General features: G+C 38.7%; 1 protein-coding gene across 1 annotated transcript; it reads left to right on the top strand.

Moving 5' to 3' along the window:
* The first annotated feature begins 4,396 nt into the window (after nucleotides 1-4,396).
* On the top strand, nucleotides 4,397-26,782 carry LOC138360870 (serpin B4-like). Its single transcript, XM_069320382.1, has 2 exons — nucleotides 4,397-4,651; nucleotides 26,492-26,782. Exons 1-2 carry the CDS (start codon nucleotides 4,397-4,399, stop codon nucleotides 26,780-26,782), a joined length of 546 nt encoding a protein of 181 aa, XP_069176483.1.

Genomic DNA, 26,782 nt, shown 5'->3' with positions numbered 1-26,782 from the left:
TCTGGTCGGCCGGCAAAGCTAACAGAGTCACGGTTCAGTAGGTTGCGGGGCTCTCTCTCCGCTGGACACTGAGCAGAAGCAAGGCTTCTTTTAATGATGTCATTGACTTCGTCGTGTCTAGTGTGCCAACCACCAGATTTTCCACAGTGCAGGCCATGCAATCCATATTCATCAGCATCTGCCTTGCCGCAAATACACCTATGAACAGTGTGGATAGGGGCACCAAGGCGGAGAACGACTGCAATACGGAGCTCCTGCGGATCAAGACGTGTGCCTGTCGCAGACATAGGGCTTGCCAAAAGAAAGTCCCCTTCATGGGGAGCCTGCACAGCTGTGAGGCGTACACGATCACTAGGGGTTGTTGCTGCCTCCAGGAAAGCTGTGCAATGGGGCTGTCCCAACTGGATTGTTTCTTGGTTTTCGGCATGGCTGGTCTGAGTGCTGGGTCTGCCATTGTACCCAATTTCGTGTCGCATTCTGTGTAGTGGGGGTCCTGTAGCCCCGCTACATCACTCAGGTGGTCACGTAGAATTTCCTTAACCAGGTCATCTGATGCTGAGGAGGAAGACAGGAAGGCTGGGACAGCAATTTGGGTAGCGGTGCGGACACCCAAGCCACCGAGCCTGACAGGAAGAGTGGCTTGTTTCCACTGGCATTCGTTGAGGGAGAGGTTAACAACTTTTTCCAGCATGGTCTTCAGTAAGAGGTCATACTCTTCAAGCTTTCGTTTGTCGTAAGATGGGGCGCACCTCAGAAAGTAGGTTAGCCTCGGAAGGGATAGGCATTTGGTGAGGAGATATAAAGCATCGTGGGCATCGATGTCACGTATTCTGTCCTCCATCCTCCTAAGGTCTGCGATTTTCTTGTCAAGGATCTCAATGGCGTTAGACCCGAGGGGGGCTCCAAGGACGGTGTTGTTCTCGGCCCTAATGACATGGGCTCCAGGCAAGGCAGACCTTATTCTAGCTACGATGTCTGGGTTGGAGGAGACTACTTCACACTTGGAAGGGTTCAGGAAGACACCCAGACTTACTTCTTGCTCCCTTATTTTCCTGATATCTGCCAAGAGGTGGTCCACGGTGCCAGCTATAGTGCTATCATCCAAAAACCAGGTGTTGAACTCGCTGGACAAGCTTTCGGTGATTTCTTTTAAGACTAAGCAGAAAAGAAGGGGAGCAAGAGGATCACCTTGCTGAACACCTTCACATGATCTGATTTCATATTCACCAAAGAGCAGTTTTGACTCACCACTGTAGCACGATAGTATGAACGGGTAGAGGGGCCGGAAATGACGATGTACAACACAAAGTACTGCATCTCTTCTGACCATGTTGAAGGCATTCTTAAAGTCTAGTTTGAGCAGGGCCTTTTCATCAGAAATGTTGGTGATGTATGCTCGTGCTGCATGGGCAGCCGCTTCACAGCCTTGGGGGATTCCAAATCCTAGCTGGATTGGTTTCAGCAATTCAGCCGCTTGCTGGCTGACAACCGTCGTAGCGGCCTTGGCAATCAGGCGTCGGAGAGTGTTGCCAACAGCGATTGGCCTGATTCCTTCGTCCTTCTTTTTGAGAGCACAAAGGGAGGCACCAAAAAAGAGAGGCCTGATGACCTCAGGTATCTCACCAGCCAGGCACATGTTGACGAACCTTGTGAGTTCCATAAGAAGATCTTGTGCAGCATCACCAACCGCAGGATTTAACATTTGCTTGATGTGTTGAGGTTTTAACCCTGTAAAGTCGCCTGCTGACACAGGGGAAAAAGTAAGGGCTGCTTTGTAGACCTCAGATTCACCAACAGTTAATGGGTCCGAAGTGATGTTGGCTGGTGGCGGAACGATGTTGTTGCCTTGAGGGGCTCTGGGTGGGTGCTTGCTTTGCAGGGCCCATGCCGTGGCTGAGTTTCGAGGAGCAATTTTCTCGTCACTGGTGAGGACTCTAATAGCACTTGCGGTATTTCCCTCTTCAATTTTCTTGGTGATTTGTGCTCTTATTTTGTACGTTTCCGTTATGTTGTTGTTGCCATTTCTGCGGTGAGTGTGTTTTGCTCGAAGAGGCAGGTGAACTAGGTTATCTCTCCTTGGGTATTCAATTATCGCCCTCAGGACCGAGGATGCAAGTGATTTGTCCCTCCTTGGAGGGACGGTGAGGCATACATTGCCAAACAAAAGGACATTATGCCACGCTTGAATATTTTCCGGAGCATCATTGACCCTTTTCAGAAGATTACAGAGTTTGGCTGCTGCATTTGGGCAGGCTGCTTTTGGGATGTGTGGTAATGTTCTAGCAGACGTCGCTATGATCGCTTGGGTGAGGTTTTCAGAAGAGATTAGGTTAATGGGAATCTCTTCTCTAACTGTCAATGGCAGCTGGCCATTGCTTCCCTTTGGAAGCTGGTGGGAACCACTGCATCTTACCTCGTTGACGGTGTGAAAGCGGATGACACCACCGTTGGAGTTTATGGCGGTGTTTTTGTTGCATACTCGGCAAAAACCTCTATTAGGAGTAGCTGTTGGCACCTCAAGGCTTGTGAAGTCCTGCCCGACCGCTGGGACCCCTTCCATTTCAACTCGGTTGGGAGAGTTAAACTGTGAATTGTTCTGTAGAGGGGGGCAAACACATTTGGTCATGGCCAAGACACTACCAGCAACTGGGTGTGGAGGCATCAACTGGGTGTGGAGCCAGCAACTGGGTGTGGACCCAGCAACTGGGTGTGGAGGCATCAACTGGGTGTGGAGGCATCAACTGGGTGTGGAGGCATCAGCTGGGTGTGGAGCCAGCAGCTGGGTGTGGAGCCAGCAACTGGGTGTGGAGCCAGCATCTGGGTGTGGAGGCATCAACTGGGTGTGGAGCCAGCAACTGGGTGTAGAGCCAGAAAATGGGTGTGGAGCAAGCAACTGGGTGTGGAACCAGCAGCTGGGTGTGGAGCCAGCAACTAGGTGTGGAGGCATCAACTGGATGTAGAGTCCGCAACTTGGTGTGAAGGCCGCGGCTGGGTGTGGAGGACGGCAACCCGTTCTCGCAAATTTAATAAGTCAATATTGACTTATTAACTACGTGCATAGGTGATATACTAAACATAATAGATACCCTTAAAAAGATTCATAGAAAACACCGACCTTACCTAACCTTGTTAGTATCTTAAGATAAGCATCTTATTGCTTCGTAATTACAATTATTACTTAACCTATACCTATTATAGGTTAGGTAATAATTGTAATTACGAAGCAATAAGATGCTTATCTTAAGATACTAACAAGGTTAGGTAAGGTCGGTGTTTTCTATGAATCTTTATAAGGGTATCTATTATGTTAAGTATGTCACCTATGCACATATTTAATAAGTCAATATTGACTTATTAAATTTGCGAGAACGGGTTGAGGACGGTGGGGCGAGGGTCAGCTCAGGTAATATCTTCAGCCATGTGCGATTTATACTACTACCATAACTCTGTTGGAGATGAAGGAGAGCCGGAGGTCAATATGATTGCAAACAATGCACGAATTTGATTTGAATGTGACGTGTTGGGCGCGTCATTAATGCATACATCCCAGTGTCGGTCGTTCTCCAATAAATTCAGAGTTATGGTAGAAATATAAATTGCACATGGCTGAAGATATTATCCCTAGAATACGAAGGAAAATTCAAATATGACCATGGATTTCACAGCAGAAATCTACAACGAAACGTTTTGATAATGATTGAAGATTTGTGCTTAGAAATCGCGAACAAATTTCTAAATCAATTGGCAATGCCATCACCGAATCGATCTGCTGCTGCTTCGTTGGATGTAGAATTGCGTCGTGAACAAAATTAAAACACTAGTGATCTATTGTCGTATGTGCAATCAAATATTCCTAAGCTAATGCTCGAACGAAAAGGCATTTACAATCATATAATTCAAATTGTCAATAACGGATTTGGAGAAATCTTCTTAGATGCGCCAGGAGAAACTGTAAATCCTTCCTAATTAGATTGATTCTGGCAGCATTTAGATCCTAAAATGGCATAACCTTAGCTCTTGAGTCGTCCGGAATAGCTGCGACATTGTTACCAGGTGGAAATGTAACTGCCACTTTAGCTTAGAAATTGCCATTGAACATGCAAATCATTGAAACTCCCACGTGCAACATTTCGAAAGCATCCGGCATGGGAAAAGTATTGCAGAAATGTAAACTTATTGTTTGGGATGAATGCCCAATTACCCACAAAAAACCGCTCGAGGCTCTTGATCGATCAGTGCAAGATTTGCGTGGAAACATCAGACCATTTGGGGAAGTAAAGTGAGAGGAACTCGAACCCGTGTTACACCTACATCGATACCAGCAAACGAAATAAATGCTAGCCTAAAATACTCTTCTTTGTGGCGCCACGTAAAGACGTTAAAATTAACTACAAATATGCGTGTCGAGCTGCAAAACGATGCATCAGCTAAGATATTCTCACAACAATTTCTGGAATTTGGGAACGGAAACGTGCCGGTTGATCTGACCTCAGGACGAATTTCATTGCCTCATCACTTCTTCAATTTAGTGAAGTCAAAAGAAGAATTTGTTGAAAAAGTATTTCCCAATATTCAAACCAATTATATGAATCACGATTGGCTGAATGAACGACCTCTTCTTACGGCCAAGAACAAAGACGTCTACGAATGGGTCAGTCAGGTGCAGTCACAGTGAGAGGTTGTGTTAGCTGGAGCTCCGATTCTAATAACATTATTATTGCAATAATGGAAGGATTAGTGAAGGATTTGGTGAGTCTGGTTGGAGCTCTGAGAGCAGAGATGGATTCCCTGTGGGAGGAGGTACGACGGCTGAGACTTCGGGAGGAAACGAAGGAGGAGGCCAGTGTTGACGGGACCTCATTAAGAAGGACTGATGGGACCAGTATTAAGAAGTCCTCGTCTTGGCAAGTTGTGAAAGACAGGGGTCTTAAGAAGACCTTGGCAAAACCGACAACTAATAGCCTACACCTAAGGACTTTTAACGCATTTGACGTATTAGAAGACGAGCGCTGTGTTGAACCTGTTGTTCAACGTGGTGGCAAAGACAAAGTAACGAGGAGCATTGAAGCGCAGGTCCTTCAAACGGCTCGAAAGGAAAAGGGAGAATCGAAGCGAATTTTGGTTGTGGGAGATTCCCAGGTGAGGTATTTAGACAGAACGTTTTGTGCCAGAGATAGGGGGAACAGATTAAGGGTTTGCTATCCGGGAGCTGGAATTGGTGATATTGTTGGAAACATGAATGATATTATGACGGGAAATGGAAACAAACCCATTATTTGTATTAGTGCAGGGGGTAATGATGATGGACGAGTTAGGAGTGAGGAACTAATACAGAGATTCAGGACAGCCATTGAATTAGTTAGGAGCAAGGGAGGAATCCCGATCATATGTGGCATTCTTCCAAGAAAGGGAGTGGGAAATGAATGGATGTCAAGGGCACTTGGTGTCAATTGCCGGCTGGAAAGATATTACAAATCAAATGCAATATCTTTCATAGACAACTGGGAACACTTCTATGGAAGAAATGAAGTGTATGCTCGTGATGGGGTGCATCTATTGAGAGCTGGGGTTGTTGCTGTTGCGAACTCATTGGAAGAAGTGGTTAAAGGTGTTTGTTTGGGTTTAAACTGTTAGTAGATAGAAGTATGGGAATTGATTTGGAGGAAGGAGATAATAAAAGTATGTGTTTGTGGGAGAAAGGAATTGGCAAAATGATCAGGGAAAGAGAAGGGCCTCAAAATAACAATTCACTTAGGGTATATTACACTAACAGTAGAAGTCTAAGAAATAAAATTAACGAATTAAATGCTCTTGTCTGCACAGAAAAAATAGATATTATTGCACTTACCGAAACGTGGATGAATGTAGAAAATAGAGAACTATTAGCTGAATATCAAATAAATGGATTTAAACTATTTCACACAGATAGATATATTAGACGAGGAGGAGGAGTAGCCATATATGTTAGGGACAATTTGAAATGTAGTCTCAAAGAGGGAATCAAAACTGAGCCACACACAGAAACTATTTGGATAGAATTATACGAAAAAGCAAATAATATTATAATAGGAGTTATATATAGGCCACCAAATTTAGACAGAATGGAAGCAAAGCATCTATGGGATGAAATATCTAGGGCATCTAGATCTAACAGTATTTACGTCATGGGTGACTTTAATTTTAGTGGAATAAACTGGTTGAACAAAACAGGGAATAGTGAAGCAGAAGATTTTCTAGAATTAATTGACGATTGCTTTCTTACGCAACACATTAAGGAACCAACACGGGAAACTAATATTTTAGATTTAGTGTTAACTAACAGGGAAACACAAATTAATGACATCGAAATAGGGAGTGAGCTAGGGAACAGTGATCACAAAGAAATCAGATTTAGCATAGAATGGAATAGACCTGTAGGAGAAAATTCTGTTAAAGTGCCAGATTTTCGAAAAGCTGATTTTAATAGCCTAAGAAATTTTTTGGGTCAAATTGATTGGAAAGTCTTGGGTATGGGGTGGGGGCCGGTCTTGGAGCGAGACATGAACCCAGCGATAGGTGACGTAAATGGGGATTTCGATGTGGATTCAATATATAACTTATTTAAGAATATTCTAAACAAAGCACAGGAACGTAGTATACCATACAAATTGAATAGATCGAATACTAATGACCCAAAGTGGATAACAAAGAATTTGAAGAACCTTATAGGTAAAAAGAGAGCTTGGTACAAAAGGATTAAAAATGGGGAGGTCACTTTAGAACAGGAATTCGTACAACTGGTTAGAAATGTTAAAAAAGAGATAAGGAAAGTAAAAAGAAACTATGAAGTTCGCATAGCAGGGCAAGCAAAGACAAATCCTAAAGGGTTTTTTCAGTTATATCGTACTAAGACTAGGGAAAGGATAGGTCCATTAAAAACTGAGACAGGTCAAATAACAGATAGTGATGAAGAGATGAGTAGTATTTTTAATAAATATTTTGTATCTGTATTTACTAAAGAGGAACTTAACAATATGCCTTCAGCCGAACAAGTCTATGTGGGTGGGGACGAGGACAGGTTAACGAGTTTAGCAGTTACCAGGGAGGATGTTCTTAAACAAATAGTAAAACTCAAACCAAATAAATCCCCAGGTCCGGATGAAGTGTTTGCCAGGGTGCTTAAAGAATGCAAAGAGGAGCTTTGTGACCCACTGTCAACCATATTTAATAAATCAATAGAGTCAGGCAGAGTGCCAGAGTTTTGGAAAGTTGCTAATGTGATACCAGTTTTTAAGAAAGGAGATACATCACTTGCGTCTAACTATCGACCAATTAGCCTAACGTCTATTGTGGGAAAGTTACTCGAATCTATAATAGCAAATAAAATTCGTCTTCATCTTGAAAAACATAAATTAATAATTGAGTCGCAACATGGTTTTATAAATGGCCGTTCATGTTTAACAAATTTGTTATCTTTTTATTCTAGCATTGTTGAGGCAGTTGATAGTGGTAAGGATTGCGATGTTGTGTACCTTGACTTGAGCAAAGCTTTTGATACAGTGCCACATGAAAGACTGATTAAAAAGATAGAGTCTCATGGTATTGGGGGTGCTATATTAAGCTGGATTAGGGCATGGCAATACCAAAGGAAACAGAGAGTTAGTATAAATGGAGTCAAGTCAGAGTGGGAAAATGTTGTAAGTGGGGTGCCTCAGGGCTCTGTCCTGGGACCTCTGTTGTTTATAATATATATAAATGATTTAGATTCAGGTTTGAGTAGCAACATTTGCAAATTTGCCGATGATACGAAAATCGGTAAGGAAATTAATTCAGAGGAGGACTCACTATCACTTTAAGTTGATCTAGATAGGGTTTTGAAATGGTCGAAGGATTGGCAGATGCAGTTTAATGCTGATAAATGTAAAGTTCTGAGGTTAGGTAATGATGATAGGGTTACAAGATACGAGCTAGATGGTGTTGAGATTGCGAAGTCGAATTGCGAAAGGGATCTGGGAGTTATGATTAGTAAGAATTTAAAACAAAAGAATCAATGCATAAATGTTCGTAATAAGGCAAATCGGACACTTGGATTTATTAATCGCAGCGTTAGTAACAAGACACCTGGTGTGGTTCTCAAGCTATATCTTGCTCTAGTTAGGCCCCATTTAGATTATGCAGTTCAGTTTTGGTCGCCATATTATAGAATGGATATAAATTCACTTGAACGTGTCCAGCATAGGATGACTAAGTTAATTCCCCAAATTAGAAATCTTTCATATGAAGAAAGATTAACAAAGCTTAAGTTGCATTCACTGGAAAGGCAAAGAATTAGGGGTGACATGATAGAGGTTTACAAGTGGGTGAATGGACATAACAAAGGGGATATTAATAAGGTATTAAAAGTATCAACACAAGACAGAACACGAAACAATAGGTATAAATTGGATAAGTTTAGATTTAGGTAAGACTTGGGTAAATACTGGTTCAGTAACAGGGGTGTTGATTTGTGGAACCAATTGCCGCATAACATTGTGGAGGTGGGGTCCCTCGATTGTTTCAAGCATGGGTTGGACATGTATATGAGTGGGATTGGGTGGTTATAAATAGGAGCTGCCTCGTATGGGCCAACAGGCCTTCTGCAGTTAACATAAGAACATACATAAGAACAAAGGTAACTGCAGAAGGCCTATTGGCCCATACGAGGCAGCTCCTATTCTATAACCACCCAATCCCACTCATATACTTGTCCAACCCGTGCTTGAAACAATCGAGGGACCCCACCTCCACAATGTTACGCGGCAATTGGTTCCACAAATCAACAACCCTGTTACTGAACCAGTATTTACCCAAGTCTTTCCTAAATCTAAACTTATCCAATTTATACCCATTGTTTCGTGTTCTGTCCTGTGTTGATACTTTTAATACCCTATTAATATCCCCCCGGTTATGTCCATTCATCCACTTGTAAACCTCTATCATGTCACCCCTAACTCTTCGCCTTTCCAGTGAATGCAACTTAAGCTTTGTTAATCTTTCTTCATATGAAAGATTTCTAATTTGGGGAATTAACTTAGTCATCCTACGCTGGACACGTTCAAGTGAATTTATATCCATTCTATAATATGGCGACCAAAACTGAACTGCATAATCTAAATGGGGCCTAACTAGAGCAAGATATAGCTTGAGAACCACACCAGGTGTCTTGTTACTAACGCTGCGATTAATAAATCCAAGTGTCCGATTTGCCTTATTACGAACATTTATGCATTGATCCTTTTGTTTTAAATTCTTACTAATCATAACTCCCAGATCCCTTTCGCAATCCGACTTCGCAATCACAACACCATCTAGCTCGTATCTTGTAACTCTATCATCATTACCTAACCTCAGAACTTTACATTTATCAGCATTAAACTGCATCTGCCAATCCTTTGACCATTTCAAAACCCTATCTAGATCAACTTGAAGTGATAGTGAGTCCTCCTCCGAATTAATTTCCCTACCGATTTTCGTATCATCGGCAAATTTGCAAATGTTGCTACCCAAACCTGAATCTAAATCATTTATATATATTATAAACAACAGAGGTCCCAGGACAGAGCCTTGAGGCACTCCACTTACAACATTTTCCCACTCTGACTTGATTCCATTTATACTAACTCTCTGTTTCCTTTGGTATAGCCATGCCCTAATCCAGCTTAATATAGCACCCCCAATACCATGAGACTCTATCTTTTTAATCAGTCTTTCATGTGGCACTGTATCAAAAGCTTTGCTAAAGTCAAGGTATACAACATCGCAATCCTTACCACTATCAACTGCCTCAACAATGCTAGAATAAAAAGATAACAAATTTGTTAAACATGAACGGCCATTTATAAAACCATGTTGCGACTCAATTATTAATTTATGTTTTTCAAGATGAAGACGAATTTTATTTGCTATTATAGATTCGAGTAACTTTCCCACAATAGACGTTAGGCTAATTGGTCGATAGTTAGACGCAAGTGATCTATCTCCTTTCTTAAAAACTGGTATCACATTAGCAACTTTCCAAAACTCTGGCACTCTGCCTGACTCTATTGATTTATTAAATATGGTTGACAGTGGGTCACAAAGCTCCTCTTTGCATTCTTTAAGCACCCTGGCAAACACTTCATCCGGACCTGGGGATTTGTTTGGTTTGAGTTTTACTATTTGTTTAAGAACATCCTCCCTGGTAACTGCTAAACTCGTCAACCTGTCCTCGTCCCCACCCACATAGACTTGTTCGACTGAAGGCATATTGTTAAGTTCCTCTTTAGTAAATACAGATACAAAATATTTATTAAAAATACTACTCATCTCTTCATCACTATCTGTTATTTGACCTGTCTCAGTTTTTAATGGACCTGTCCTTTCCCTAGTCTTAGTACGATATAACTGAAAAAACCCTTTAGGATTTGTCTTTGCTTGCCCTGCTATGCGAACTTCATAGTTTCTTTTTGCTTTCCTTATCTCTTTTTTAACATTTCTAACCAGTTGTACGAATTCCTGTTCTAAAGTGACCTCCCCATTTTTAATCCTTTTGTACCAAGCTCTCTTTTTACCTATAAGGTTCTTCAAATTCTTTGTTATCCACTTTGGGTCATTAGTATTCGATCTATTCAATTTGTATGGTATACTACGTTCCTGTGCTTTGTTTAGAATATTCTTAAATAAGTTATATATTGAATCCACATCGAAATCCCCATTTAAGTCACCTATCGCTGGGTTCATGTCTCGCTCCAAGACCGGCCCACACCCCATACCCAAGACTTTCCAATCAATTTGACCCAAAAAATTTCTTAGGCTATTAAAATCAGCTTTTCGAAAATCTGGCACTTTAACAGAATTTTCTCCTACTGGTCTATTCCATTCTATGCTAAATTTGATTTCTTTGTGATCACTGCTCCCTAGCTCACTCCCTATTTCGATGTCATTAATTTGCGTTTCCCTATTAGTTAACACTAAATCTAAAATATTATTTTCCCGTGTTGGTTCCTTAATGTGTTGCGTAAGAAAGCAATCGTCAATTAATTCTAGAAAATCTTCTGCTTCACTATTCCCTGTTTTGTTCAACCAGTTTATTCCGCTAAAATTAAAGTCACCCATGACATAAATACTGTTAGATCTAGATGCTCTAGATATTTCATCCCATAGATGCTTTGCTTCCATTCTGTCTAAATTTGGTGGCCTATATATTACTCCTATTATAATATTATTAGCTTTTTCGTTTAATTCAATCCAAATTGTTTCTGTGTGTGGCTCTGTTTTGATTCCCTCTTTGAGACTACATTTCAAATTGTCCCTAACATATATGGCTACTCCACCTCCTCGTCTAATATATCTATCTGTGTGAAATAGTTTAAATCCATATATTTGATATTCAGCTAATAGTTCTCTATTTTCTACATTCATCCACGTAAGTGCAATAATATCTATTTTTTCTGTGCAGACAAGAGCATTTAATTCGTTAATTTTATTTCTTAGACTTCTACTGTTAGTGTAATATACCCTAAGTGAATTGTTATTTTGCGGACCTTCTCTTTCAGTGATCGTTTTGCCAATTCCTTTCTCCCACAAACACATACTTTTATTACCTCCTTCCTCCAAATCAATTCCCATACCTCTATCTACTAACAGTTTAAACCCAAACAAACACCTCTAACCACTTCTTCTAACTAGTTCGCAACAGCAACAACCCCAGCTCTCGATAGATGCACCCCATCACGAGCATACATTTCATTTCTTCCATAGAAGTGTTCCCAGTTGTCTATGAAAGATATTGCATTTGATTTGCAATATCTTTCCAGCCGGCAATTGACACCAAGTGCCCTCGATATCCATTCATTTCCCACTCCCTTTCTTGGAAGAATGCCACATATGATCGGGATTCCTCCCTTGCTCCTAACTAACTCTATGGCTGTTTTATACCTCTGAATCAGTTCCTCACTCCTAACTCGACCAACATCATTTCCTCCCACGCTAATGCAAATAATGGGATTGTTCCCATTACCAGCCATAATATCATTCATGTTGTTTATAATATCACCAATGCCAGCTCCGGGATAGCAAACCCTTAACCTGTTCCCCCTATCTCTAGCACAAAACGTTCTATCCAAATACCTTATCTGGGAATCTCCCACAACTAATGTTTGCTTAGGTACTTCCTTTACTTTCTGAGGGGCCTGCGCTTCCTTACTCTTCGTTGCTTTCCCTCTTGCGCGATCCACAGTCTCTCCACAGCACTCGTCCTCCAAAACGTCAAATGAATTAGAAGTTGCTATGGCGTTTGAAGGCGGCTTTATCAAAGTCTTCTTAAGGCCCCTGTCTTTCACAACTCTCCAAGACGAGGTCCCTTTACTGCTGGTCTCCTCCTTCGTTACTTCTCGTTGTTCTTTCAGTTGCCTTTGTTCGTATGTTCTTATGTTCTTAACGTCTACAATATTATTCAGTCTAACATCCCAACCCGTTCTCACACAAGACAGCACATATCTGACTTAATGCTTAAAGTCAATATGTTGAATGTGATTTAGTACATATGTGATATATTTCCAGTTACCTTTTTTACCAAGGCCCAAACTCTTCCTCACGAACCAATTTACGTCTCACAGCACCCGTCCATCAACGTAGATAGCATAATAGTCGCGATTGGTTCAATTATAATAAAAATTGTAGTTTTCAGGTCCCACATGGGTTGTGAAATTTACTTTCTATTGTCCATGCTCTTAGAATATTACAGATCAGCTACATCCTATTGAAGGCTCGTAGTTTTGTTTTAAGAAATATTAGTTGTTCTTAGTAAATTATAATAAGCACTATAAATTATTACATAGAATAGCAGTGCTTCACCAATCAATTTTATATACACCATAGTTTGCGCTTTAAAAATCTTTAAAGAATGTTTTGTAGGAACACTAACAGAAAACGATGTTATGTTGGAATGTGTATGGTGTAAACTACTGCAAACAGGATGGTATGGTCTCTACTATACCAATTATAGGATGGGTATAGGGTCCACTACCACCTGTTAGGTGGGTAAGGGGTCCAATACCACCCGCAGGATGGGTATGGGGGTCACATCCATCCACAGGATGTGTATGGCGTCCACTACCACCGATAGGATGGGTATGGGGCTCCAACCACCCACAGAATAAGTAAGGGGTCCAATAACACCCACTGGATGTGTAAGGCGTCCATTGCCGCCCACAGGGTGAGTATAGGGTTCAGTATCGCCCACAGGATTAGTATATAGGGTCCACTGCCGCCCACAGGGTCGGTAAAGGGTCCACTACCGCCCAAAGGGTTGGTAGGGGGTCAACTGCCGCCCACAGGGTCGGTAGGGGTTCACTACCGCCCACAGGGTCGGTATGGGGTCCACTGCCACCCACAGGGTCGGTATGGAGTCCACTGCCACCCACAGGGTCGGTATGGAGTCCACTGCCACCCACAGGGTCGGTATGAGGTCCACTACCGCCCACAGGGTCGGTAGGGCGTCCACTACCGTCCACAGGGTCGGTAGGGGTCCACTACCGCCCACAGGGTTAGTAGGGGGGTCCACTACCGCCCACAGGGTCGGTAGGGGGTCCACTGCGTCCCACAGGGTCGCTATGAAGTCAACTACCGCCCATAGTGTTTGTATAGTGTCCACTACCACCCATAGTGTTATTATGGGGTCCACTACCCTTCATAGTGTTGGTATGGGGGTCCATTACTACCCACAGGGTGTGTCTGGGGTCTATTTTTTTCTGTATAGCAGAGGTGGCAATACTGCTTTTCCAATCTCATTTGTTGTTCAATGTAAAATATTTGTTGCTCTACTTGCAACAATTTAAAAATATATATATATATATATATATATATATATATATATATATATATATATATATATATATATATATATATATATATATATATATATATATATATATATATATATATATACTAGTCAACAACGGCTTCTCCAATGGTTTCGTCGAAGACATCATAAGAAGGAAAGTGAAACACCATGCAACCTCTGAAGAGACAACTAACACAACACCTATACCCCCTATTAGACTATTTTACAGGAACTTCTTTTCCACAGCTCATAAAACGGAGGAAAGGGTCCTGAAAGATATTGTTAATAGAAACGTTATCCCTACAGACAAAAATCAGAGGATACAACTGACGATTTACTATAAAGCCAGAAAAACGGCCAGCCTACTCATGAGAAACTCTCCAGACACAAAGCAGAACGCTTTAAAAGAGACCAACGTCGTCTATGCCTTCAAATGCCCTCTTGGGGACTGTAAGCTCCAAAAAAAACAGTATATAGGCAAGACAACAACATCTCTTTCTAGGCGTTTAACGATGCATAAGCAACAGGGCTCCATTAAGGAACATATAATCTCTTCCCGCAACCAAACCATCGCCAGAGAAATCCTAGTAAACAACACAGAAATCATCGATAGATACAGCGATAGCAGGCGGCTTGACGTTTACGAGGCACTACACATTAAAAAGTCAACACCAGCAATCAACAGCCAATTAATGCACAACTATATTTTACCCACCTCAAGACTCCGCTCCAATATAGAAGCATCAAGAAATATGGACCAATAGGCTTTCTACAATCACTTCCATTCAATACCCATTGTTTCGTGTTCTGTCTTGTGTTGATGAAATTAATACCCTATTAATACCACCTCACCCCATCCACCTCACTCAAATGTAGATATAAATAAATCAGAGATGTGTAAGTTCTATTCAGTTGTGTATGTAAAGTCTTTGAAAATGTAATAAGTTTTACGAAACGCGCTCAAATGTCGCGTCAGACTAGAAATAAAAATGAATTTTGGAGAATTGATTTTTGAATTACCACCAACAGTGAAAAGGAATGTACGAAAGATAGAGAAAATTCGTGTTAGAATTATTAATCTTACTTTTTCGGTCATATTTAATAATATATGTCTACAGGAAAGACTGCTACCAAAATATACTAATATATATATATATATATATATATATATATATATATATATATATATATATATATATATATATATATATATATATATATATATATATATATGTCGTACCTAGTAGCCAGAACGCACTTTTCAGCCTACTATGCAAGGCCCGATTTGCCTAATAAGCCAAGTTTTCATGAATTAATTGTTTTTCGATTACCTAACCTACCTAACCTAACCTAACCTAACTTTTTCGGCTACCTAACCTAACCTATAAAGATAGGTTAGGTTAGGTTAGGTAGGGTTGGTTAGTTTCGGTCGTATATCTACGGTAATTTTAACTCCAATAAAAAAAAATTTACCTCATAATGAAATGGGTAGCTTTATCATTTCATAAGAAAAAAATTAGAGAAAATATATTAATTCAGGAAAACTTGGCTTATTAGGCAAATCGGGCCTTGAATAATAGGCCAAAAAGTGCGTTCTGGCTACTAGGTACGACATATATATATATATATATATATATATATATATATATATATATATATATATATATATATATATATATATATATATATATATATGTCGTACCTAGTAGCCAGAACGCACTTCTCAGCCTACTATGCAAGGCCCGATTTGCCCAATAAGCCAAGTTGTCATGAATTAATTGGTTTTCTACTACCTAACCTACCTAACCTAACCTAACCTAACTTTTTCGGCTACCTAACCTAACCTAACCTATAAAGATAGGTTAGGTTAGGTTAGGTAGGGTTGGTTAGGTTCAGTCATATATCTACGTTAATTTTAACTCCAATAAAAAAAAATTGACCTCATACATAATGAAATGGGTAGCTTTATCATTTCATAAGAAAAAAATTAGAGAAAATATATTAATTCAGGAAAACTTGGCTTATTAGGCAAATCGGGCCTTGCATAATAGGCTGAGAAGTGCGTTCTGGCTACTAGGTACGACATATATATATATATATATATATATATATATATATATATATATATATATATATATATATATATATATATATGTGACAATGTCAGACCACGGAGGATAATGAAACAGGAATTTCCTTAAGTACTTTCGTATATTAAATACATCTGCAGAAGGAATGTATTTCCTTCCTTCTGAAGATGTATTTAATATACGAAAGTTCTTAAGGAAATTCCTGTTTCATTTTCCTCCGTGGTCTGACATTGTCACATTCTTAAATCACGTGTTTATTTTCGTGATATACACACATATATATATATATGTATATAGTATAGTGCCTTTGCAATAATGTACCAATGTGTGTATTTTCATAACCCATTTTAAATTCTTGAAAAATATATAACTGCATAGTGAATGCAAGTCAATGAATTAATATTTATTTATTTATTTATTTATTTATTTATTTATATACAAGAAGGTACATTGGGTTAGAGAGAATACATAGCATGGTATTTGCAATCTTGTAAAGCCACTAGTACGCGCAGCATTTCGGGCAGGTCCTTAATCTAACTGATAATTTTAAGTAGGTAAATTCTAGCAGAATTAATAAAATGATAACAGATACATTGCAAGAAAAAAAAATGAGATGAGAGAGAATAGTAAGTATATTAAAGCTCTGGTTGATTACATTGACAACTTGATTGGTAATTTAAACAAGATTAACAGACACCGTACAGGAGATTGATAGCACATCTAAGAAGACAGCAATGATCACAATGGTAAAGATGTTTGGATTGGGTACATAAAGATAGGGAGATTGGGTAGCAATAGATACAGTGTAATTTTAAAGCAACAAGGTAAAAAAAACTATGCAGATGAGATTAGGTACTTTTTAGTTTTGGTTTAGAATGACGCAAAAGTTGGACAGCTTTTCAATTCATTATGGAGTGAGTTCCATAGACTGGGTCCTTTTATTTGCATAGAGTGTTTACACAGATTAAGTTTGACTCTGGGGATATCAAAGAGATATTTATTTCTGGTGTGGTGATAATGGGTCCTATTACATCTGTCCAGGGAAAGTTTCAGAGCAGGATTTGCGTTTAAGAACAGGGTTTTGTAAATGTAATTGACACAAGAAAATTTGTGGAGTGAGATTATGTTTAGCATGTTAAGGGAGTTAAACAAGGGGGCTGAGTGTTGTCTGAAAGCAGAATTTGTTATTATTCTGATAGAAGATTTTTGCTGGGTGATGATGGACTTGAGGTGGTTTGGAGTGGTTGAACCCCATGCACAGATACCATAATTAAGATAGGCATAGATTAGTGCACAATATAGAGAGTTGAGAGCAGAGTTAAGTACATAATATCTGATTTTGGAGAGTATCCCAACTGTTTTAGAGACTTTCTTAGTTATGTGTTGTATGTGGGTGCTGAAGTTGAGTCTCTTGTCTAGGAATAGGCCAAGAAACTTTCCATCATTTTTATTGCTAATGTTTATATTATCTATCTGAAGCTGAATTGCATTTGTAGATTGGCTTCCAAATAAAATGTAGTAGGTCTTTTCTATGTTAAGTGTTAGTTTATTGGTTGACATCCATAAGTGGACTTTTTTTAGTTCATTAATAACAACATCATTTAGTGTATGTGGGTTGGGGTTAGAGTAGATGAGGGTTGTGTCATCAGCAAACAAAATAGGTTTCAGAATGTTAGAGACTGTTCCGAACCATAATGGAAACAGGCCCAACTATGGGATGGGTTAACCCAAGTATCGCGTTTCCAAAAGGGTCGCCCATATTGGAAAAGACGAACGCCGAAAGAATATTGTTGAAAACATCTTGATGACTTATTAAACCAAAATTATTTATTAGTCAGAAGAAAGACAAAAACGCGATCTATATGTTAAACCTCTACCAGACAAATATTTTAAATAAAACCGAGATATTTGTAGTTTTAAAAAAAGGGGCAGTTTTCATCGCTCGTCGAGTTCGAAAACCGCAGCATTCATCTCAGAACCATGCCTATTTCACACAGATTCCTTAATAAACGTAAGAGTTTTATATGTCACAAGAAAGATATAAATATAAGCTTCATTCTAAATACCTTACCATGGGCATATTTAAATATAAAGTGAAGATACGTGTACTTTTATAATAGCCGAGCTCCGACCCCGGACAGATTGATCGACCGAGCAACTCTCTCAGAACAATGTTTATTTCACGTGAATTCGTTAATAAACATATATGTTTTATATGTCTCAAGAAAGGCAGACATATAAGCTTCACTTTAAACACTTTACTATAGACATATTTAAAGTCCTAATGAAGATACATGTATTTTAAAAATTACGGAGCTCCCACCCCGTACAGACTGAACGACAGAGCAACTCTCTCTCAGATCAATGTTTATTTCACGTAAATTCGTTAACAAACACAAATGTTTTATATGTCTTAAGCAAGATAGAAATAAGAGTTTCATTTTAAATACATTACAATAGACATATTTATAGCTCAAGTGAAGATACATATGTTTTTATAGTAGCGCTCAGTGAGTCCGTAGAATTACCCAAATGTACCCAAATGTACCCAAATCTTCCTAGCATTACGTAAGTAATTAGGAAATATGGTATATGTACTTACTGTAATGTTGGTGCTGCACGTAGAACACGATCAAACCTATTTTCACTCGGAAATAATGTAATTTCATATCGAAATTCGAAGTAAATATGTAGCAGGTGACGCCATAGGAAGTCGACGGTCCAAGCGACAAAATTGTGGAGCGACTTATCCAAGATATATGGTCGCCTGGAGAGTGTGTGCTGTCATATCAGCCTCCTGTACACAGTGATCCAGTCGTCGCACTTCTTTGCTCAAATTGTCGCTAATATAATTAATGATATTAACAAGTAGACTGGGTGTTTGTAATAATATCTTTCATAAATAGCCAAAAAAATTTAATATTTATTTATAAAAATATGTCTGTAAGTAAATCAACTCCACAGGACAATAATTTTGTTATACAGATACTAACGTTATTTGTTTGTATGCGTTCGCTACTTAAACTACTCATGTCCTTTTCGCTCATAGAACACCGAACCCTACACGCTCTCTGATATATTGCTTAATTAATAGAGATTCACAAATAAAACTTATATATGTATATATTATCAAAAATGCAGAGATAAAAGTTTTTGTGAATCCATCACAGAGATTATATCTTATTAGACAAGAAAGATATTCATATATCAAACAAGGTTTCTTGGCCGACGCTCTCCCTATCCATGGGAACTATGATCTTTCGAAGATCAATGTTAATTTAATCTAAATATTGTAATAAACGAAGTTTTCTATGTCATAATAATGATAAATATATAAGCTGCATGTTAATACTTTAGCATAAATATAACTGAAGTGAAAGTGAAGATATATGCCTTTTTATAGTTACGTGATGGCTATCTCAGGGAGTGTGAAGACCTGCAAACAAGTGAATTAATTGTGTAATTCATTTGCATATGTGCAAAGTAACATCAAAGGTCTATATGTCAGCATAAACACAGATGTAGACGATAATGTGACTACATCTCAAGTAAAATATATCTTAAATGAAAGCCAAGATATGGTTAAATAAATAGCCAATACCACACCATCGCCGGTGTCCGGACACATGAAAACTTCCAATGCATCAGTGTTCTGCCAGGCGGGCAATACTAGCGTCAAATATTGTTATTTGCTTAATTAAACGAACTAGAGGGTTCAGTTCCTGAACCGATTATGTGCCTCTGTAATCCTTTACACCACCGCCCACGGGGTGGGTATGGGGTGCATAATAAAGAAAGAAATTGAAATTGGCAATACAGGCTTCACAATTCAGAAAAAATTGTAATTCAGAGAGATGCGTTGATAAACGCAAAATGTTTTATATTTTAAATACAGATATAAACTTTGTTTTCCAACGTTTACTGTAACAATATCTCAAGTATAAGAACCAAGATATATTTTGGATTTAACAATTTCCTATAAAGTTGCAGTGCTACCTTAATTGTATATGATCATCATCATATACAGACAGAAATTAGCTTATAAAATGTTGAGGTAAAGATAGACGTATGTTAATTATGACGCAGGATCGTCATAAGAACTTAATTATAAACCATAATATTATAATAATTCATTGTTTTGGGGGACAGGAAGCCACAGTATATTCATACACGATAGGCTTTTATCAAGGTCATTCCTAAGGTCGAATTACTGACCCGCCCAGGATGCAACCCCACAACAAGCTGACTAATTCCTCAGTACCTAACAACTGCTACGTGAACAGTTGTATTATGTGAAAGGAAATGTATCCAACCATTTCTGTCCCGCCCAGGATTCGAACACGGAATTCTCGATTGTGCGTCGAGAACGAACACGACTGTACTACTGGGACCCCTATATATATGATATCTTTTATATCATCAGAAAATCGGAAACATAAAATATATTTGTATTAAAAACTAAATTTTGTATGTAATATAGTGTATTAAAAACTAAATTTTCGGATCTAACCTTCATTCCTTCTCAATGTGTTGTATACCATAAAATGATTATACATTGTTCTATTGTGAACATTGTATACAGTGCCTCTGGATATACATCCCCATAACAATTAACTACCTCCCAGGTACCTAATTACTGCTAGGTGAACAGCAGTTCATCTAGCAGTGAACACCACCTGCCAGCTCACCTAGTAATGAACACCACCTGCACATCGCACCGCACCACTTGCCAGCAGGTGCAGAAGTACGATGGGGAGAGGAAAGTACACAATATTTCAGGTATAGGAATAAAGATATATTTAGGATTTAACGTTTTCCTATAAAGTTTCAATAATACCTTTATTTGATGTTGCTACATATCCTTCCCGGCTTGGTGCCTTCTTTGATAATTACTTACTTATATTTATTGAACTTCATCATCATCATTTACAAAAAGAAATTAACATAAAAATGTAGTCATTTTAATCCACAACAGGCATAACTGTGACGTGCTTATCTCTGAAGCTAGACACAGATATAATGAAATAATCAATGATGGAGTCAGAGTTTGTCTCCTATGGATTCCTTCCCATATTGGTCTCCGAATGCATGATAGAACTGATGAGTTGACCAAGACTTTTGATCGTAAAGAGGGAATTAATTACCAACTTGAACTGCTTTTGAGCAGCTTGAAGGCAGTAATATTCCGGGAACACAAACTAAATTTCGGAGACTTGAGGCAAAGCAAAATTCACACCAGTTACTCAATCTATCATCATTCTATTATGCAGGAAGAACCGCACGTCTATGAGTCATCTAATAAGGTTAGCAGACTTCTAGATGTTACCACTGCCTGGCTTAGGCTCGGCTACAAGTACCTCTGGGAGTTTGTAACATCTGCTGATGTAGATTTGACTAAATATAAACTCTGTCAGCAGAACTATTCGCATACTTTGCGTCATTATTTAATGGAATGTGAAAAAATTACGGAATTTAGAGATAACACCATCAATGGTTTCCAAGAAATGTGTAAGTACTTCATTCATAATGATGTGCTGCCCGAAATTTTAGCGAAGTATCCAAAATATGCTTACTGTAGGTAATGCATGCACATGACTGTAAAGCTGCCGCCCAGTTGGGTGGGTGTGCAGCAAGACTAGTAACTGTGTGACTCATCATATATGTAAAGTGCCTTGTATAGTGACTGTTGTGAGCCTCTTGTTGAATCACTTGTGACACAAAAGATTATTGATGTGTGTATTTGTGTGGGTGATTAAATATATATGTGTATGTATATATGTATACGTAAGTATATGTACATGTATGCATGAGCATGTGTACATGTATATATATAACATTAATAATTTTGTAACTAGCATCAAAAGATTGTTATTTGCTTAGCTAAACGAACTAGGGGGTTCAGTTCCTGAACCGATTATGTGCCTCTGTAATTCTTTACACCACCGCCCACGGGATGGGTATGGGGTACATAATAAAGAAATTTAAAAACAAAAGTAGATATGTATGTAAATTATGATGCCGGATAGGATCACTATTAAGAACTTAATTATAAACCACAATATGTTCTGTATCATCAAAGATTCAGAGACATATCATATATTTTCAAATATTTGTAATTAAAGTATTTATTTAGGAAATATGTATTTTAGTTTCCCTCGTTAGCTCTGAGAACACATATTCTTGCAGCAAGAATTTCGTTCCACCAATCTGAGAGATGCTAATGAGACCAGTCTCGACCCACTAGACAGGTCATGATCAACAATCAACTACAGCACCGTCTATGTCAGAGGATATTCAAAATGTTCTTGATATCATTCAAATTGTCAATACGAGAGCAGAATACATAAGTTGAGTGATGTCAATGGAATCATATTGACTGACCGAGCCCCATTGTAAATATTTGTGGCTTCCTGACCATAAAGTTACCGCCACGGTCTAGGGTAAGAGACCGGATGTACCCAGTATACAAGCCACACTAGCTATTAGTTAATATAAGCTGACAACTTACCCAGATAAACAAAACTTCCTAATGATATATATTCAATTAATACAACTGAAATGTTTAAATCGTGATTATATATGTATCACGTGGACAATTTTTAATGTAATTTTTCCCCAGATATTCGGGCTCTTTATTATGCTTCGTCTTGAGGCAAAACCCAATACCTTACGCCATATTGATGCTCTATCCACATATCATTCTCTCTCTCAAATCATATACACTGATGTTTTCCTACACCGCCCCCACGGGTGCAGCTGCAAGTGCAGTTGCCTCTGCCCATTAGACAGAACTATTTGCCTTGCTTCTTACACTATGTCAGTTGCTTAATTTAGAAACTGTACTTGTGGTCGATCTCGAACCCATTGTTGATGTGACGACTTATACTGAATTTTGTAACTAGCTCATCATGATTATAACTTGCTTAGCTAAAAGAAATGAATTGTGGGGTTCAGTCCCTGAGCCCATTATGTGCCTCTGCAACCCTTTCCACTACCGCCCACAAGATGGGTATGGGGTGCATAATAAATGAACTAAATTAAACTTCTTACACTAAAATGTGTACAAGTCTCCAAACTTGATGCATTAATTGTAAGTGATTTTCTATCATCCTTAATTACGCGTAACTATCTCAGACACAATTCGAACATGACCGTGTCTGAAACTAGACAGAGAAAACACAGCATTATTAGTGATGGACAAAGAATCCTTTTCATGTGAATTCCATCTTCGTTGGCCTGCGAAACTGAAAGAATGGTCCAGAAAATATCTACTAAAGTTTAACTCCAGTGTCAAGATACTTCAGCTGATACTTAGATACTTCCAGTAAGTGTAAAGATAAGTGCTGACGATACTACCTTCATCTATTCAGACCCCAACCCAAACGCACTAAATAATAGTGTAAATAACAAAGTTAAAAAGTCCACTCATGGATGTAAACCAACAAACTCCCACTAAACATAGAACAGACCGACTACATTTTATTTGGAAGTAAATCTTCAAACCAAATTCAATTTCAGATAAACAATGTTAACATTAGAATAAAAATTATGGAAAGTTCCCTGACCTATAGATAGACAAGAAATTGAACTTCAGCATCCACATACAACACATATGTGGGTGCTGAGAGAGTGAGAGAGAGAGAGAGAGAGAGAGAGAGAGAGAGAGAGAGAGAGAGAGAGAGAGAGAGAGAGAGAGAGAGAGAGGGAGAGAGAGAGGGAGAGGGAGGGAGAGAGAGAGAGAGAGAGAGAGAGAGAGAGAGAGAGAGAGAGAGAGAGAGAGAGAGAGAGAGAGAGCACAAATAGGTGAGTACACACTTTCGGCAGCCTCCTCCATGGGAAGAATCAAGTTTAAAGATAATCATTGAAAGACTACCAGGTAAAAAATCAGCTTGTGACTCTCAGAGGATCAAAGCAATCATAGAACAACAAATGGAAAGCAACTCAAGACCGACAACCACTGATATCTTCACAGATGGATCAGTTGATCAGGAAAGAGATACTGGTTAGGGCAGCAGTTTACATTAACTAATATGAAGCTTACTGGAGCATGCAATTAAGAATAACTTACATGATGTCATCATTTATTCAGATTCTAAATCTTCGTTCCAGGCTTTGTTATCCAGCCAGCACAGAGATAATATACAAGTCATCATAGAAATCCTACATATAGGAAACGAAGCACACAATCTATGGGTGTCAGTCACTCTAAATTGAATACCAAGTCACATTGGTATAAATGGTAATGAAAAGGCAGACTCACTAGCAAAAACTGCCACTACTCTACCTGTTGTACAGGTTAATATACCTCCATGTTTTTCACAGATTAAGGAGCTGAAAATACAATTGATAACTTATTATAAAACAAAAAAAAAAACGGCCAATCTACTCATGAAAAACTCCCCAGACACCTTGTTACTGTGATATTTGGGTCAAAGTTTTAAATCGAGGTGGGGTTGCCTCCTGTTCTCCCGTTTCTTTTCCTCTTCTGTTTTAGCACACTGGTTTTAGTCTTGTTTTAATAACATTACCTTGGTGGCGGATATAGATGCACAGTGTTCACTAATGCGTCCAATTCTTCAACTACTTTTCTAACCATTATTGTCACTGTGGATTCTGCATCTATTGCAGCTGTTCTTGTTGGTTGAATTTTAAGTTTGATTAACGGGACTTTAGTTGCTTCACATTCAAGTAATTAGTGTAATAATTATTACAGAGACAGATGAATGTCTCTACATCTGTTTTTCATGCGTAGATTGGCCGTTTTTTTTTTGGTTTTGGTTTTTGGTCTTTTATAGCGCTGATCAATTTGTCCCCCAATTCCTTCAGGAATATATATATAAATATATATATATATATATATATATATATATATATATATATATATATATATATATATATATATATATATATATATATGTCGTACCTAGTAGCCAGAACGCACTTCTCGGCCTACTATGCAAGGCCCGATTTGCCTAATAGGCCAAGTTTTCCTGAATTTAATATATTTTCTCTATTTTTTACTTATGAAATGATAAAGCTACCCATTTCATTATGTATGAGGTCAATTTTTTCTATTGGAGTTAAAATTAACGTAGATATATGACCGAACCTAACCAACCCTACCTAACCTAACCTAACCTATCTTTATAGGTTAGGTTAAGTTAGGTAGCCGAAAAAGTTAGGTTAGGTTAGGTTAGGTAGGTTAGGTAGTCGAAAAACAATTAATTCATGAAAACTTGGCTTATTAGGCAAATCGGGGCCTTGCATAGTAGGCTGAGAAGTGTGTTCTGGCTACTAGGTACGACATATATATATATATATATATATATATATATATATATATATATATATATATATATATATATATATATATATATATATATATATATATATATATATATATATATGTGTGTGTGTGTGTTTACTAGTTGTGTTTTTACGGGGGTTGAGCTTTGCTCTTTCGGCCCGCCTCTCAACTGTCAATCAACTGTTTACTAACTACTTTTTTTTTTTTTTTTTTTCCCACACCACACACACACACCCCAGGAAGCAGCCCGTGACAGCTGACTAACTCCCAGGTACCTATTTACTGCTAGGTAACAGGGGCATTCAGGGTGAAAGAAACTTTGCCCATTTGTTTCTGCCTCGTGCGGGAATCGAACCCGCGCCACAGAATTACGAATCCTGCGCGCTATCCACCAGGCTACGAGGGTGTGTGTGTGTGTGTGTGTGTGTGTGTGTGCGTGTGTGTGTGTGTGTGTGTATTTGGGGCAGCAGCCGTTCATTTAAGCATATTTGGTTAAATATGGTGGCATTGCTAGCGTTGTTGATCTCATAAGTTTTCTATTCTCCTAACTATTTTATTTCTCTCGGAATTATGAAAAACAGTCAATTTACCGAAATTCATGGTAAAGAAACTGATCATTAATGAATGTATATTTTATACACCGGTTCGTTCCATTCTGGAACATTTTCAGGTAAGAAATACAAGGTGAAAATTTATCCTAAAGACACATGTGAAAGAGGTGAAGTTGTATGAGGTGGTTAAGGTGAAGCAATCACACATAGGTGTTGAAATAGGGACACAATGGGGAAGGATACCAATCAAACACTGGAGAGTAGATGTCAATCAAGCGAGGTAGAAATGCAGATATCTTGTGTTGTGGTGAGGTCTGGATTTTAGCGTAGATAAAGTATCGAAGTTGTTACTCTGTAAATTTAGGGTGGGTCTTTTTTATGAGTATAGCTCCAGTATTTACAGTCTTCCCTGGTCAGTGGTGCGTGCCACCACTGTTGTATTTTCTACAGTCCTGGCAATCCTGTTGTATAAATACATCAGTCCTGGCATCCACCTCTTATAACTTCAATTATGCTAATTCTCTGCTTTGTCTGAAATAACTATTTATTTATTTACTACTCTTTTTTCAACCAGTAATTTAACTCTTGAGTAGTTTCGTGTAGAAAATCTTGGAAATATCACATCGGTTGGCCAAAACGTTTTAGAGTCCAAAGAAACGGAAAAGTTCCAATGATGTTAATGACCCTATCATTGTCCTTACAGGCTATTGAGCGTCTGGGGAGTACTGACCTGTTCACTGACGGTGCTGATCTCTCGGTGTATGATCCTTCAAGGAGAGTAAAGGTGGGCAAGACCATCCATAAGGCGGTGGTGGAGGTGAACGAGGAGGGCGCCGAGGCCGCCGCCGCAACAGCTCTGATCGGAGCTATTAGCCTATCCTTCGGTCTTCCTCCCGTTCCCCGAGAGTTCACCTGTGACCGACCCTTCATCTTCCTCATCCGTGACAACCATACAAACAACATTCTCTTCTTAGGCGTCTACAGAAAGCCATAA

The sequence above is a fragment of the Procambarus clarkii genome, unplaced genomic scaffold (assembly GCF_040958095.1).
Source record: "Procambarus clarkii isolate CNS0578487 unplaced genomic scaffold, FALCON_Pclarkii_2.0 HiC_scaffold_125, whole genome shotgun sequence".
In the NCBI taxonomy this organism is placed as follows: domain Eukaryota; kingdom Metazoa; phylum Arthropoda; class Malacostraca; order Decapoda; family Cambaridae; genus Procambarus; species Procambarus clarkii.
Note: the sequence above shows the minus strand (reverse complement) of the source record. Positions and strands in the feature narration are given on the sequence as shown.

What these genes read in the sequence shown, in the direction of transcription:
- LOC138360870 (XM_069320382.1), top strand. Translation starts at nt 4,397, where the DNA reads ATGCGTGTCGAGCTGCAAAACGATGCATCAGCTAAGATATTCTCACAA. An exon ending in ACAAAGACGTCTACGAATGG is followed by an intron (nt 4,652 to 26,491) that starts GTCAGTCAGGTG and finishes TTGTCCTTACAG; the next exon opens with GCTATTGAGCGTCTGGGGAG.